This window comes from Microtus ochrogaster, chromosome 22, assembly GCF_000317375.1.
Source record: "Microtus ochrogaster isolate Prairie Vole_2 chromosome 22, MicOch1.0, whole genome shotgun sequence".
Lineage (NCBI taxonomy): Eukaryota > Metazoa > Chordata > Mammalia > Rodentia > Cricetidae > Microtus > Microtus ochrogaster.
Genome location: NC_022023.1, coordinates 10,344,392 through 10,359,730, shown reverse-complemented (window position 1 = coordinate 10,359,730; position 15,339 = coordinate 10,344,392). Strand labels below are relative to the sequence as shown.

Here is a 15,339-nt window from a genome sequence, read left to right as displayed (position 1 = left end):
CCTGCCTCCAGTGTCCCTGCCTCCCGTGTCCCTGCCTCCAGTGTCCCTGCCTCCCGTGTCCCTGCCTCCCGTGTCCCAGTGGCCACACTGTCCCTGCTTCCCGTGTTCCTACCTCCCGTGTCCCTGCCTCCCACAGGCTCTAAATGCTGACACCTGTATTTCCTCATCAGAGAATGATGTCACTCTTTTGTTCCAGCAACCCCCATACCTAGAGCTTATAAAAGGGCCAGGATGGCGAGGGACTGTTCTTCAATCTTTCTCGCTGGACAGTGTCATCAGATGCCTTTAGTACAGATTTTCATGGACACGAAAACATTATCTGTTCATTCTGGGCAGAGTTAGGAGGCTTGAGAAGGGAGGAGTCAGGACACATGGTTTGTGTCCGTGGCTGTCAGACCGTGGGAACAAGAGAATGCTTGCTGAGAGAATCAAGATGATAGAGGAGGAAGGAGCAGGCCTTGACTAAAGGAGGTTTCCTAGCAGTAGGAGGACTGAGGGCTCTGGGACGGACTGTTTATTTGTTTGCTGTACAGAAAGAGAAATCTGTACATTTCGAACATTCATTTTTATTTTAGCATAGACATTTAATAAAATAAATTTAATGGTTTAAAATTATGACATCAGCCAATGAAACGAACAGGGCAGTGATATGTTTTAGAGAGAACAGACTGAGTAGGCAACATTGAGAGAAATGAGATCATTTGTAGGGAGAAATTAGGAAGCCTACCTTTGACTCCTAATTTGCCTCTAGCAGCCCTGTGACTTTGGACAAGTGAGGAAAGCACCATTCTTCCAAAAATCCTTGTCTGTTGCCTGGGGTTGAGAGTAAATGAAATGGCGTGTGCCAAACTGCCTGTTGGGCTGTGTAGACACAGCTGCATTTCTGATGAACCGGGTTCTTTAACCTCGTTTTAGTCTGCAGTGTACGGAGAAGATAGCAAAGGAAGGAAGGATGGGGCAGGGCAGGTGTGCCAGTGGACTCATTAAGGCAATGCAGAGCTAGGTTTGGGTTACCTGAGTGAAGCCAAGAGAAGCTTCCCCTTAACCGAAGTTACTGAGAGGGTAAGACGAGGAGACCATGCATGGCTCCTGGAGTCGGTGCTGATCTGGTCACGAGCGGCCTTGCCCGAGCAGAGAGCGTCAGCCCACGCAGGTGAAACTACTTACAGAATCATATCAAAGCGAAGCTAAAAGTTTGGAAGCAGCACTCTGTGTCACTGGGAGCCATTCTGAGTGTGCAAGGAAAGGTCACATGACAGCACTGCTGCCTTCGGTACTTGGCTTTGCTGCTGAAGTAGTTCTGGTAGCAGAACCCGGCCTAGAGGACGCTGAGTCGTATGAAGAGTGATGGTTTGCACAAGGCAGAACTCTCTTCACCTCTGGCCAAGCTTCCAGCTTTACTCCGTCAGTACTTGCACGTGGCCAGACACGGCATCTCATTGCCATGACACAGGGCTTATGTCTGAGTGAACGGGTGCCGTCGCCTTTGGCCAGGAGAGGCTGCCTGTGTGACCCAGCTGCAGTGCAGAAGCGGCCTCTTCTGAAAGGTCCCGCTTGCAAGTTAGCACATGGGTCGGAGAGGTGCCGAGCCAAAATGCCGCTCTGCAAGCTACACTTGTACCCAGACGAGTCTGTGCGTTCCCACTGCAGAAACAGTTAGCATGGAAGATGTTAGAGTGACTGCTTTAGAACTTGAACCCTTCAAGGAAAAGGAGAGCTATCGGGAGGCATATCAGTCCACTTCCATTTTTATGCCGAGGGTGAATGAGGGGTCATGGGGTCAGTGCCCCACAAGAACAGTAGTCCTGGCAGCAATGTTTATATGAAACACCAGACTTTAAGTGGTTTACAGTTAACTCACAAATAACCTGAGTCCCCACATGATTCCTATTTCCATATTTATTTTAATAACTGAATTTTGACTTCTGACACTTTATCAGGTTTCTTTTCCAGATGTTTCCCCTCAAATATAATTAGGTATAAATTACTGCACCGGAACACAGTCTCATTATGATTTTGTTCAAGTGCTGACTTCACGGATGATTTATAATCATCATACTCTGCAACAAGAGATTTAAAGCTCCCAAAATTTGGTGGTGTATATAGACAGCGTATACATACTTTTCTTATTCACTTATAAATAATTGCCAGCATTGTCTTTCTGTTCCAGCACCGGGGATTTTAACTGTGATCACATGTTTTATATGAGGTGTTAGTGACAAAATAAAAATGACAGCCTCTTAACTTTGCTTCTGTATATCATAAAAAAAAAGCTGTAACCATTTAAGGGGAAAGTGATATCCTTTTCTTTCATTGGTGAGAAAGTTTTAAAGACTTTTCAGCACATTCATGCATAGTGTGCACACATGCATGCGCAGGCACCCCAAGTGATGCATGATATGCACACGTACTATAGTTATAATTAGTGTCATTTCCCCGGTCTGATTCCAGATGCAAGCATGGACCAAGGCACAGATGCTGCAAGCATTACGAAGACAACTGCATCTCCTACTGCATTAAAGTGAGTTGATCAAGGTGTCTACCTTCTCTTTGTCAGCAATACGGACTTTATACTCAAGTAAATCTTCAGTAGTCATCTCTAAGGAAATAGAAAAGTCCACAGTAACTCTGCGGCCGTTTAATTTGTACTTGACTCCAATCATGTTTCTGATACTATCTTGCTGAATAGAGTTTGCCTCTGTAGCTCAGCATCAAGGGAGTTAACTGTGCCCACTCGCACAAATTCCCTGTTCTCTGGGGTCCTTGGGTAATGGTGCAAAGCTACACTTCCTGCCTCCTGTCTCCTCTCTCATCACCAGCCCTGGGAAGAATGTCTGGGGCAGGTGGCACCATCTGCTGCAAGTGCCGCAGTTTTGGATGTGCTCACATTCCAATGCTTTAAAAAGTCACTGCTATTTCTTGCAAAGGCTGGATTTTTGGCTCAGTTGATACGAGCCAAGTTCTACAAACCTCGGATAGCAGGACTCCCCCAATGATGCAGAACTTAGGTACATCGTAAGTGGACTGCCAAGACTCAGTGCTGCTAGGGACTCTTGCCCAGCTCCACGCTCAGGATCCCCAGAGCTGTGTCTGGGGCTAACACAGTAGAAGGCGTTTTTTTTTTTTGTACATTGTCCAGATTAGATTTCCTGCCTCACTTTCAAAGTGGCAACAACAAATAAGCCATAATCTACTGGCTGGCAGAGAAGGAGAATTCTTTCTCATAACTTAGTAAGTGTATTCAGGGGAGAATTCAGGGTGGGAGGTGATACTAAATATTTCTTGGAAAAAAAAAAACAAACCATGAGTGAGAATTGCCAAGCAGTCAGAAATCTAGTGATTCCTTGAAACACATTCCAGTGCTAAGGACTTAGCAGTTTATGAAGTGAATGTTACATCCATGAGTGCAAAACTATTTGGAGACATGTTGGAGAGGAGTCTCCATGATGACAACACTTGGAAGTCTCTTGGTTTGTTTTTGTGTCTGTCTATGTAGCCCTGGCTGTCCTGTGCTCTCTGTGTATACTAGGCTGACTCTGAGCTCATAGAGGTCTGCCTTCCATTGCCTCTGCTTCCTGAATGCTGCAGATTGAAGGCTAACATACTGAAGTTTCTTACGAGGTGTGTCTCACTATGGTGGTGCCTTGCTTATGCCACATGTGAGACTGCCCCCCGTAGTAAAGAGTCCCATCGATGCGTTCTCCTCAGCTCACTCTGCTCTCAGCCGTCGTCACAGGAGCTGTTTCTGCCCACCTCCTTGCTGGCTCTGTACAGGCTTTCTGTCCAAACTGTGTGCCATGTTTTCATGATGGCCTCTCTGTTGTGTCTACTTGAATGTCACGTCCTCCGTAGCCTTTCTTTACTATCCAGTCTGATAGAAGGTGCTCCAGTGGCCGATTGCTTCTCCACATCACACTGCAATTTGTAATGCATTCTTTTACTCATTTATTTTCTTTTTCCATATGAGGTTCTAAAGCCTGACAAAAAAGCAAGAACGTGGTCTTGGCTGCCATGTCCCCCACATCTATGTAATTGTGGTATATAATAGACAGCCAAAGAATATTGTCTGATGATATGAAGGTGTAAGTGATTGGTTTTCAAAAATGTTTTAATTTTATCTTTTGAAAACTGAGTGAAAAAAAAAATTAGCCTGTTTGTCATCTCTAAGTCACTACCATAATGTGATGGAGATAAAAGGACTGTTTCACTGTTGAGCTAATACTGGGCAGTTTGAGGAAGGTGAACCCGGGGGAATTCATAAATGACTGGCCTGTTTGATTTCCTTCTGGTCACCAGGCCTTAGGAGAGTCAGTCAATTCTTTGTCATAGCAGTTCAGTTGTTTTTCTTTTCCTAGAAAAGAATATTGTGATCTGGAAGATGTAAGCCTGACCTTTAGGAGCTTAGCAGGCAGGCCAAGGTCCCAGCTAGTTCCCTGTTGCCATGGGGGAGACAAGAAAATGGGAAGGCAGTGTTAGCGTCTACAAGCTCAGTTTGCTTCACTGCGAAGCAGCTTCATGTAGTAGATTATAGGAGTCAAGACCTATGTAGAGTTCCCATGTCCGAGGAAATTCCTTATTTAAAAAATATGATACCAGAGCCACAAACAAAAAATTAATTTATATTCTTTTTTAAAAAAATCCATGTTTATACTGATGATCAGACAGTTCCTATTAAAATTTCCCAAGGAAGTTGGTTTTGTTTACTGTTTTTTTGGGGGGGTTGGGGGGTAGGGGGATTTCCATGCTTGTGTTTCTAAACTCACTGTGGTTATTGTCAACAAAATGTCAAGAGATGGAATTTTCTCTAGGGCTTCATCAGGATGTTCAGTGTGGGCTACTTGATTCAGTGCTGTCTCCGGGTTCCCTCTGCGTTTAGACATCTGTTCACAGAACCATCCCGACTACTTTCGCTCTTCTACAACAAAGAAAACTTCCAGCTGGGAGCTTTCCTGGGATCCTTTGTTAGTATATATAAGGTAAGCTTATCAGAAAAGAAGGAAAAATGGGAACTAAATAATGGGGCTGGAGAGACGGCGGCTCACCTGTTAAAAGCACTGGCTGCCCTTCCAGAAGACCAAGGTTGGGTTCCTAGCACCCAAATGGTGGCTCACAACCATCTTTGTCTCCATTTCCAGCAGACCTTGTGGCCTCTTTTGGCCTTCGTGAGCACCAGGCACACATGTAATACACACGCGTGCATACCCACACACCCCTCCCACAACGTAGGAAATGGTCATACACATAAAATTAAAGTAATGAATGAATAATTTTTAAGAAAGAGAAAGAAATAGCATGGCTGTTGTTAGAATAAGATGTGTCTTAACTTAGCTTTTGTTTTAGTTGGTGGTGCTTTTTGGAGTATTTATAATTAGCTTAGCATCATCACCAAGTATAAACAATTTATTATGAACTCAGCTTGTAGAAGCTTGTTTAGAATGTTACTTAATATGCTTGAATTTATGCCCATATTGTGTTTATATATATTTTCAGAGATTTATTTTCTTTAATTTCCAATACATAGGCATTCTAGGGAAATGCATATTTTCTAAGCAAAATATAATAATATTCTGTGTAATTTTTAAAAAATTTTAAACATTTTAATTTAAAACATTTAAGTCATTTTGAACATTTACTGCCTGGTTGCTCATTTTTGAATTCGCCTGACCTTTTTAGCAGGTGACCAGACTTGGCCAGTGCTGTACCGGTCTTCTCTCCTAACGCATGAGCAGTATTGTAACGCTGTAAAATGGGCAGTGGGGTCCTCTTTTGTGCCCACTCACAGTTCCTACTGTGCTGTCTAAAGCAGCCAATTCTTGTCACTTCATTCTTCTGCCCTTTATTGTGTGCCTATAAATGTCTCCATATGTCGAAGCCCACAGCAGCACGTGCATAGAGATCATCCTAACACGGACTGTGGCAACATTGAGTGATGGCCTTCTATGTAGCAGAGGACCACCAATGTGTTACTCATTACCACGGAAATGTTTCACTATCTGAATGTTAGTTTGTGGATTTAAACTCCGATTCTAAGGGGTGAATTGTTGATTTATGTTGACTTGTGAATATGTTTCTAATTTCGGAGTTTCACCTTTGTGTCTTCCTTTGAAAAGTTGGTATAATTGGTTCCCTCCCCATTGAGATAAGTTCTTACTCTGCCCAGGCTGGTCTTGAACTCCCACCAATACCCGCTTGCCTTGGTGTCCCAAGTTCTGCAATTATGCAGATGAGCCACCATACCTCCATTTAGAACCTAATTTGATATTCTCTGTGATTTAAGTGATTTAACTGGGGATCTTAGCCTCTTTACATTTCAACTTTGTATAGTATAGTCCAGTTAAGGTCTTTATAGTCTTGTTAGTTGTTTTGTGTTCCATTTTTTTCCTTGTTATCCCCTTCTTATTTTGAGCTATGTATTTTTATTGCTTCATATTATTATTCCTGCTGACTTAGCATTAATACTTATTTTTGTAACAGTGTTCTCATTTGTTTTAGAATATTTTTGGACTTACAAGTTCAGCATTAAATAGTATTATCACTTCCTATACAATGTAAAAATATTACACTGTACGGTGAATCCGTTTCTAACCCATGTGTTATGCATTTATCTTTAAAATGCTGAAACTCCACAGTGCATTGTTAATATTTTTGTTTTACACTCAACTTGTTCATTGAAACGCCAGAGTAAATATTTTAGGCTTTGAGCCATGTGATCTCTGTCACAACCACTCAGCTGTGTTCTTGTGATAAGAAAGCCGTCAAAGCGGCCACAGGCACGGTGTCCACAAGTGAGCGTGGCGTGTTCCAGTAACACCACACCGAGTTAGAATTTCATAGAATCTTGACATCATAAAATATTATTATACTTTTAGTTTTATCCATGTAAAACTACTTAAAAAACCCAAACAGACCTTGAAACCTGGCGTGATAGAACCTGCCTCTAGCTGCAGTCCTCTGGAGGCTGAGGCAGAAAGATTGATTGAACCTAGAAGTTCTAGAAAACCCTGGCAGCTGAGCCAGACCTGCTGTAAAAACAGAACCCAAACAAAGAAACAAACAAAAGCCAGGGTTCCTTTCCAAGCCATAGTAAGCCAGACGGAGGCCGTTTTTAGCTAAAAGGCCCATAATTTGTTGACTCTTCTTTGGCTGACTACAGATAAAGGAAATGTGTCTTCTAAATTTATCCTTTCTCCCCCTTCCCCCCGCCCCCGCTTTTTTTTTTTTTAAGCACTCTTCATTTCTTTTTGTAGTTCTGAGCTTCTGTCTAGTGTCACCTTTCTGGCTGAGGAGTGACCTTTCTGGTGGTCTGTGTCTGCTGCAGGTGCATTTTCTCTTTCCTTGCCGCTGCTGAGAACCTGTGTCTGTGGTCCAGCAAACTGGCTTCACAGATGCCTACTTCACCCAGTCCCTTGGCTTTGTTAAGGTGGAAATGGCCTTTTGCTCCAGGTCCCGTGTTTAGGGAGCTGCATTCATGGGCGGGCTTTGGAGAAGCATTGCAGCAGCATGACATACGATCTAAGTGCATGCGGGGCTGTAAGCTCACTTCCCCGTTGTGGGTCCAGCTTGTCTCACACAGGATCCGGTTGTTGAGAGAATCACTCAGCGCAGGTTTTGTTCTCATGCAATTTCCCCCTCCCCTCAGAAGAAACGTAACCAAGATGGCTGTGTTTTCTCCTTAATACAGGGGACGAGTTGTTTCCTCCGCTGGATCCGGAACCTGGACGACGAGCTGCATGCTATTGTGGCTGGTAAGTCAGTCATTGAAAGAATGCTCATTGTTGGAGCAGTCGGTGGTGGGATGGCGTGCAAGCCCTCGTAGTCATTCAGTTTCTTCCTGCCTTGTAATGGCGTCCTTGTGAAGACCCCCGCGAGTGTGTGAGGTTTAAGTAAGTTGAGGCTCACCGGCTGTCTGGTATATGAGTTGGCAATGTAATAACTCGAGTTGTCATCATTGCCAGGAACTTCGAGGATGTGTCGTCAAAGAACACAAAGACAATTATAAAAGTTGTTAATGTGAAGTCCAGTTAGAGTTCTTTACAAATCCGTTTTCACCACTGGAGGATGACACGTTTACATTGTTAAAAGGCACTCAATTATTTTATAGAAATAAAAATGAAAGACCTTTGTCTAGGATGTAATGTGTGTACTACTTCAGTTAGTTAAGTCTCGAAGAGCCCAGACCCTGCCCCTTGGTTTTCCCCTTGTCCAGTGAAGGTGATGCTGTGGCCAATAGCACTGTGCCCACACTGAAAGCAGTCTGAGCTCTTTAAGTTAGGGCTTCTTGTTATGCACTGTTTGTTCTCACCTCTGAAGATCACTGTTTTTTATTTAAAAACCTGGATTAATGATGTCTCACTGTTTTAGTGTCATGGGACTTGTTGCTGTCGTCATGTTTTGTCCAGCTGGGGGCAGCTCTGAACGCGCATCTTTTCCTGTTTAAGTGAATTGGCGTTTCTGACGACCTTACCATCTGATCAGTCTTTCCCTTGCTGTTCCAGGGTTTTTGGCAGGTGTATCCATGATGTTTTATAAGAGCACAACAATTTCCATGTACCTAGCTTCCAAACTGGTGGAGGTAAGCACAGGCTTCATGCATGAGAAGTTCCCACAGATACAAAGTGTTTGTTGCTGCCTGTAACTGCTTAAGTTGCAAGAATAAGCTAGCTCTGGGTCTAGCCAAGTATTGACAGTTCCCCATTAAGTTTATTTCCTTTGTGAGTCTGTGATATTCTCAAGCACAGCACACATGGCAAAAGCATAGTATAAGTCCTCCGTGAGCAGGCACCATGTACATCAGCGCTTGTCAAGATCCAGTGTCTCTTCATCTGTCCTCTGCCACCCCATCCACACAGACTCAGGATAAATACTTTTAAAAAGAAAACCAGTAGTACTGCCAAAGTACCATTTTATGCATTTAAAAAGCCTATTGGCTCCATAATAGCATCATTAACTGTTTAGCTTCCTTCCTCCCTGAGGATCTTGTGTGTTTGTGCAGTCCTCTGTTTAGCCCATGCAGAGACTTTCTTAATTTATGTAGTTACCCCTTCTAGCTTCCTCCTCCTGCATTAGGAGTTATTTCCCCCTCCTCCTCCCTCTTCTCCCCTCCTCCCTCTCCTGTCTCTCTCCTCTCCCTCCTCCATTAGGTGTTCTCTCCTCCTCCCCCATCCTGTTTGCTTTCCTTCTTTAATGTGCAACTCCTGTCTTTCCTGCAAACTGTTAACTAGATCTAAAAGCTTGCATTTAAGCTTCATTTTTCCTGGAGAACTAGGGGAGCAGAAATGTTTCCCATTGCCATATCATGTCATGTTCAGAGCTACAGAAGTGTGCGGTTGTCTTTTTGGTAAGCCCTAGTTTGACGGAGCCAACTGGAGGCTCCTCGGTAGACTTCCAGCTCATATTAGTGCAGCTGTCAACGCTCAGCACTCAGATTCACTGGCTCATTCAGTTGCAGAATGGTGAGACTGTACTCAGCACCAGGAGGTGGGGGCAGGAGGTCAGAAGTACAAAGCCATCCTTGGCTATATAGCAAGTTTGAAGCCAGCCTGAGACTCTCTATTTAAAAAAAAAAATTACAGAATGAAAGCCCCTAAATGGTGTTATAGGAATGTAATGGCTTGATTTATTTTACATTTTTTTTTTTAAAAAAAGACTATTCTGTAGAGTGTTTTCGAAGTTGACATGAAGGGCAGTTAGAAGACCATTATGCCTTGCATGGCCTTGGGGGATGGCTGCAGGTTGGTAATCGTAATAAAGGAGAGAAGTGCACATATTCCATGCGTCTAGGGCAGAGTTGGCCAGTGTTGCTAGAGGAGAAGTGTAAGAAATAGTTCCCACCAGAGTGCAGGAAATGTATCTGCTAGGCTTGTATTTTGTTCCTTTATAAATAAACCCCTTGCTCCTAACACTCTGCCCATCATATAGTTCAGTGAATGGAAGGCACCAGTTAGGCATTTACAGAAGCATCCAGAAGAAATGACATGAGTGCGGCAGAAATAAAGTCATTGCTGTGTGGAGTGAAGGAGAGGCTATCTCGGAACATGGATGGGAAGATGTGCAGGATCCGAGCTCTCAAAGGAAAGGCAGAAAATGCCCTCGGGAAGCTCACTCCTCAGTTCTGTCTTAATGCTGCTTCATTTTAAAACCAAACATAATCTCTTCCTTTCTGCCTGATTTGCAGACAATGTATTTTAAGGGCATCGCGGCCGGGAAGGTTCCGTATTTTCCTCAGGCAGACACCATCATCTATTCCATCTCCACAGCGATCTGCTTCCACGCAGTAAGTACGGCTGTGGAGAGGCCAACAGCAGTTTCTGTTTCTGCTTCTCATTAAGCTGCTGGGGACATCGGAGCCTAGGAACACCCTTATTTGTCATGCTTCCTTCTTGGTGGTTTGTTTCCTCAAACCAAGAAGAGCTGGTATGTCTCAAAAGCACTGAACGTGTTAATGTCCCCGGTCCTGCTTGAAGAACGGACCAATATTTATGTTTCAGTAGTGTGCATGGGTGGGTGAATTCATAGCCCTGTATTGTAGGTAGAACACCTCATGTAATTGTCCTAACTGGAGAAAAGCAAGGATGTGAGCCTTAAATATGAATATACTCAGGTGCCTTCCTGGACACTCCATGACATTCCTCGAGAATAACATGGATGAGCCAGCTTGAGCTCTCTGGGTTTATCTCATTCTTGTAGTGGCTGGGTTAAAGGTCATTGCAGAAGTGTGTGTGTGTGTGTGTGTGTGTGTGTGTGTGTGTGTGTGTGTGTGTCGGGGTGGGGGTCCTTGTGCTTGCTCTTCCTCACAGGGGTGCTGTCAGATTGAAGCTCAGGAACATCAAATTGTCTGCTATCTCGTGGACATTATTGCTTCCTGATAAAGATGGCTGCTGGCCAGTTGTCATCTCGAAAGCAGACATCTACTTGAAAGCATGTTAGCAGAGGTTCTTAGGTCTTCACATAAGAGCGTGTCTTTGTTGCTGTCATCACTGAAACTTTTAAAATGCACCAGATGTAGAGATGAGAACTGCTTTATTGCCTGAGTCTGCAGTATTTGTGTTTACTGAAATAACTCTCAAATTGGATACTCTTAGGCTGTTATGGAAGTTCATAACTTGCGACCATCCTACTGGAAATTCCTTTTAAGGCTCACCAAGGGCAGGTAAGTGATCAAGATATTTTCAATGCTTATAAAAAATGAAGAACTCTATAAAGAAATGTCTTTGTCCTCTGAGGGAATATTCTTTCAGTGGTAAATTAGTTATTTATATGTAAACCAAATTTGACCAACTTATTAAATGCGTCGGATTTCCTTTGAGTGAAGATTAAATATTTGATTAATGTTTTTATTACAATAGTTTGGATATTTTATAGCTTCTAGGTTAGTCTTACTTATTTGTCACTGATTAGATAATCGGCACTTAATCTTATCTATCTGCATATCTTTAAACTCTTCCTTTATTTAAAATATTAATCAAGTTTAAGCTGGGAATGTAGCTCAGTGGTAGAGTTGCCTGGTAGTATGTACAGAACATGAGTACAGACTCCAGCACACACATGCACACACAAGCACACACGCACTCACAGTAAGTACATCCATTAAATGACTCATCTCTACAGAATCAACTGATTTTAATTTTAGGAAAATTCCCGTTTTCTGTTGCCTCATATCGTGTTAATTTTCCTTTCACCAGCTGTTCCTATCTCTTTCTTTTCTCCTCCCAGTTCCCACCCCTTTGATCTTAATTGTGTTGTTTTGGAGAGAGTTTTTCCTAATAGACAAATAGGTCGATGGAATTGTACTTCAGCCCTGGTTCCTTCACCTCTCCTACTGTGGGACATGTGTTTACTCTCACAACCTTCATTTTCTTTTGTTCTTTAATAAAGTAATTTCACACTGTAGTCTGTTCTGTGTTACTATGAGGGATTACCTGACCCTGGGTAACGTATATATGAAAAAGGTTTGTTTGACTCTTGATTCCTGTAGCTGGAAGGTCCAGGCAGCACGTCACTGTGTTATGGTAAAGATTCACAGGAAGTGTCAGAGTGTGGCAGAGAAACAGAATGGGGAAAGCCAAGCACGCAACCTGGAAACTGATCCCTGCCTGCAGGGCCCACACCTCTGTAGTTAATCCTTAGTCAGCATCAATCAGTCCTTTTGTGAGCATCAGGTCCTCTGTGATTTACTTTGCATTATGCCTCGTTTCATAAAGCTCCCACTACCAGAGAGGGACCATGTTTTCTGTATGTCCTCCTTTGATGGACAGACTACCTCGTTCTGTAGCACACACACAGTTCAGGTCTGTAGTGGTGCTCAGTAGACCACTTAACCACAGCTCTCAACAGTGCCGTCATTATTCCCAGCTCACACAGCAAACGCATATATAGTGCTTTCCCTGTCCCAGACGGGTTTTAAGGTGCATGTGGTAAGTACGTACAGATTTAATCCTTCAAGTGGGTAAATTGCTGTTCTCATATGGGTATGAAGAAACCAAGAATCACACAAAGGCTCGCAAGCTTGCTGTATCACACAGTAAGTGGAAGAGCTGGCCTGTAAACCATCAGTGTGACTTTAGAATTCTTGCTCTTAGCTCTGACAGATGCAGCTTCCATATTATTGTACTTTTATCCTTTTGTCATTGATATTTTTGTACATGCAGGAGTTTTACCAGTGAATAGTTTGGAGGGGGGCCTTACTTTGGTAAAGAACTAAAAGTTGTATTTATTGGATTTTGGAATACCAATTCTGGCCAGCAATTCAGAGTTAATGTCATTCTGCTATCTTCTCCATAAATGCAGCAATTCTGAACAAGAAGGGAGACCTAAGCACGGTCCATCCTGTGCATCAACTCACATGTTCTTACTATTGCTTTATCTCTGGGGTTGGATAATGGTTTACATGGGCTGTATCTTTTTTAAGGGTTGCATCCTTCGTAGTGTGTTTGTGTGTCTGTGTTTGTGTGTGTGATGGCAGTCAGTCAGTTCTCTTTCTCAACCTATGGTTCTAGGGATGGAGGTCATGCTGTCAGCGAGTCCTTTACCTTCTACGTCACCTCACACACCCACAAGAATTTATGTTTACTCTGTTTTATTACAAATGGGAGAACCTGTCTGCTGTTTGCTTTTTTAATCTTTAAATATTTGCATATTTGGATTGTTCTATTATCACTGGGAGACACTAAGGTCTCAGTTATGAGAGCAGTTACATTTAAGGCCTTTGCTTCATTGGTAAATGTTTGATAGTTCATTATGTACTTAGTATCCTGTGATATTTTTCATCAGGGAAATACTGGCTAGGTCAGATTATGTGTTCAGAACCATCTAATGTAAGGAGTTCTGGATATGTTTGAAATTATTTTTGATGACTGTGGTTTGTGGCCTTAGGGGTCATCTTTTTAAATAAATCCGGGGCAGTGATGTTTAGGCGTTGCGGTACCTATGCAGTGTTTGAAACTGTCACTTAGTTTCAGGGTTTTTGCCTTGCCAGTCCTTGCCAACTAAGTCAGAGGATACACTCGCTTTGCCTCATGGATGTCGCTCATGGTTTCCAAATTGTGTCCTCTTTCACAGGTTTGCACTCATGAACCGCAAAGCCCTGGATGTCTTTGGTACTGGTGCATCTAGAGAATTTCACAACTTCATCCCCAGGCTAGACCCACGGTACACGGTTGTCACGCCGGAGCTGCCCATAGACTTTTCCTGAAGATGACTATAACTCATGGACTGTGTTTTGCCATTTTCTCCCGAAGAGTTAATATGTTCAACACAGAAGGGGCCCAAGCTGAACCTCAGTGTTATTTCAATGAGAGATGCATTTTCTTTCTTTCCGTACCAATCAGAAATACAGAAGCTTTTTAGAAAGGCATTGCTTAATAATTAAGCTTCCTCTGTAGCCAGAATCTGATTCTGGACCATGTAGTGTTGACATTGTGATATATTATTGATTAAATTATGTCCACAAAGAATATTGAATAATCTATATAGAAATATAATAATAAGAGTATACTTAAAATTACTTTAAAAGATATCTTTAGTTCATTCCAATAGAATTCTTGGTCAAAGATAAGAATATTTCTCCACTTTAGGATTTACAAAGGATCACGGGTACCTGAATTCAATCTGTGCTTTTTGAGCTTTTGAGTGGATTTCTGTAGCTGTGGGGCGTTGGAGATGCAGAGATCCCTCCACAGGTATTGCTGCTTCAGTGTGGAGCAATGAGGAACAAGTGGCCATTCTTATTTCAGGGATACAGACGTGGGTCTCAGACTATTTGGGCCACTGTCATGGTGGTATCCATGCTCTTTTGCTCAGCTGACAGTCCCATCTCTCTCTGTGACCAGGTGGACTGTTTGGCAGTCCCGTGACCTTACCTGCCACTAGCAGGATAGGAGCGAATAGAAACCAACATGAGCAGAGTATGTCTGAGTGTGCACAGGGGTGTTGCACCAGAATATTGTCAAGCAGACATCTAAAGGCCAATCTCCACACCTCCCGCAAGTGTATTACGTTTATTTTCCCTTACAGTGACCGAACCCTTAGCGACTCAGTTTGAATGCCATTGGCGTATTAGAAGGGGTTAAGATGCTATGGAAGAAAAGAGCTTTGGGCCAGTTTGACAGTTGGTAGCCTCTCTACTGTCTCACCTAAGTGGGATGCTTTACATCTAAAAATGGGAAAATGCAGTGATTTCTGCCCCTGCTTCCTGTCCTCTCTGGAGTTAAGGGACAACCGATAGCTGGTGCTGATTACGGAAGCAGTCCAGGACAGCTGACTGAAATGTGATCACTGGGTTTTTCTGGGAAAGCTGTACTTTTCTAGGTTAATAAAAAGCTGGAATTGATGGTGTGTCTACAGTTAATGTAATGTATAGGAATTATCTTTAAATATATAATTTCGTTGCTAAAACAGTTTCAGGCCATTGTAAGTTATGCAGTAGAACTTGTGTTATGACAGGGATTGTAACCCAGACATTAAAATGCTTCATCTCCCACATTCAATTACATCACGCCTTGTATAATTCTGTTTCTGTGTAATCCTATCCTTGGGTGTTATGGTAAATTGAACCCTTACAAAGAGACAGAATCTAGTGCCACCATGTAAGAGAACCACTTCAGAATTTTGAATTGTGTTTCGCTTCCTCGAGTGGACTTTCCAATTTAGTCATACCAGTGGTTGAAGGGTCATTTTGGTTTTGGACTTCAGCACCAATTTAATTAATGCAGTTTTAAGTTCCCCCCTCCCCACTGGAATTGAACTGACAATTGATTAGTCCTGTGTTTACCTTTGGGAATGAAGTATTAAAGCACTGAGAACGCCTAACTACCTGCACCTCATTTTCTCCTCTCAGATTGT

At 42.8% G+C, this 15,339-nt stretch overlaps 1 protein-coding gene across 4 annotated transcripts in view; it reads left to right on the top strand.

Moving 5' to 3' along the window:
• Positions 1–14,989, top strand: part of Tmem135 (transmembrane protein 135) — a 224,526-nt gene extending 209,537 nt beyond the window's left edge. For all 4 annotated transcript variants that reach the window (XM_026784264.1, XM_026784262.1, XM_005357620.3 and 1 more), the window contains 7 exons: positions 2,452–2,521; positions 4,809–4,976; positions 7,682–7,745; positions 8,496–8,572; positions 10,175–10,273; positions 11,082–11,149; positions 13,558–14,989. In XM_026784264.1, the coding sequence (XP_026640065.1) occupies positions 2,452–2,521; positions 4,809–4,976; positions 7,682–7,745; positions 8,496–8,572; positions 10,175–10,273; positions 11,082–11,149; positions 13,558–13,690 (679 nt within the window). In that variant the 3' untranslated portion in view covers positions 13,691–14,989. The remainder of the gene's footprint in view (positions 1–2,451; positions 2,522–4,808; positions 4,977–7,681; positions 7,746–8,495; positions 8,573–10,174; positions 10,274–11,081; positions 11,150–13,557) is intronic.
• Positions 14,990–15,339: the final 350 nt, after the last annotated feature.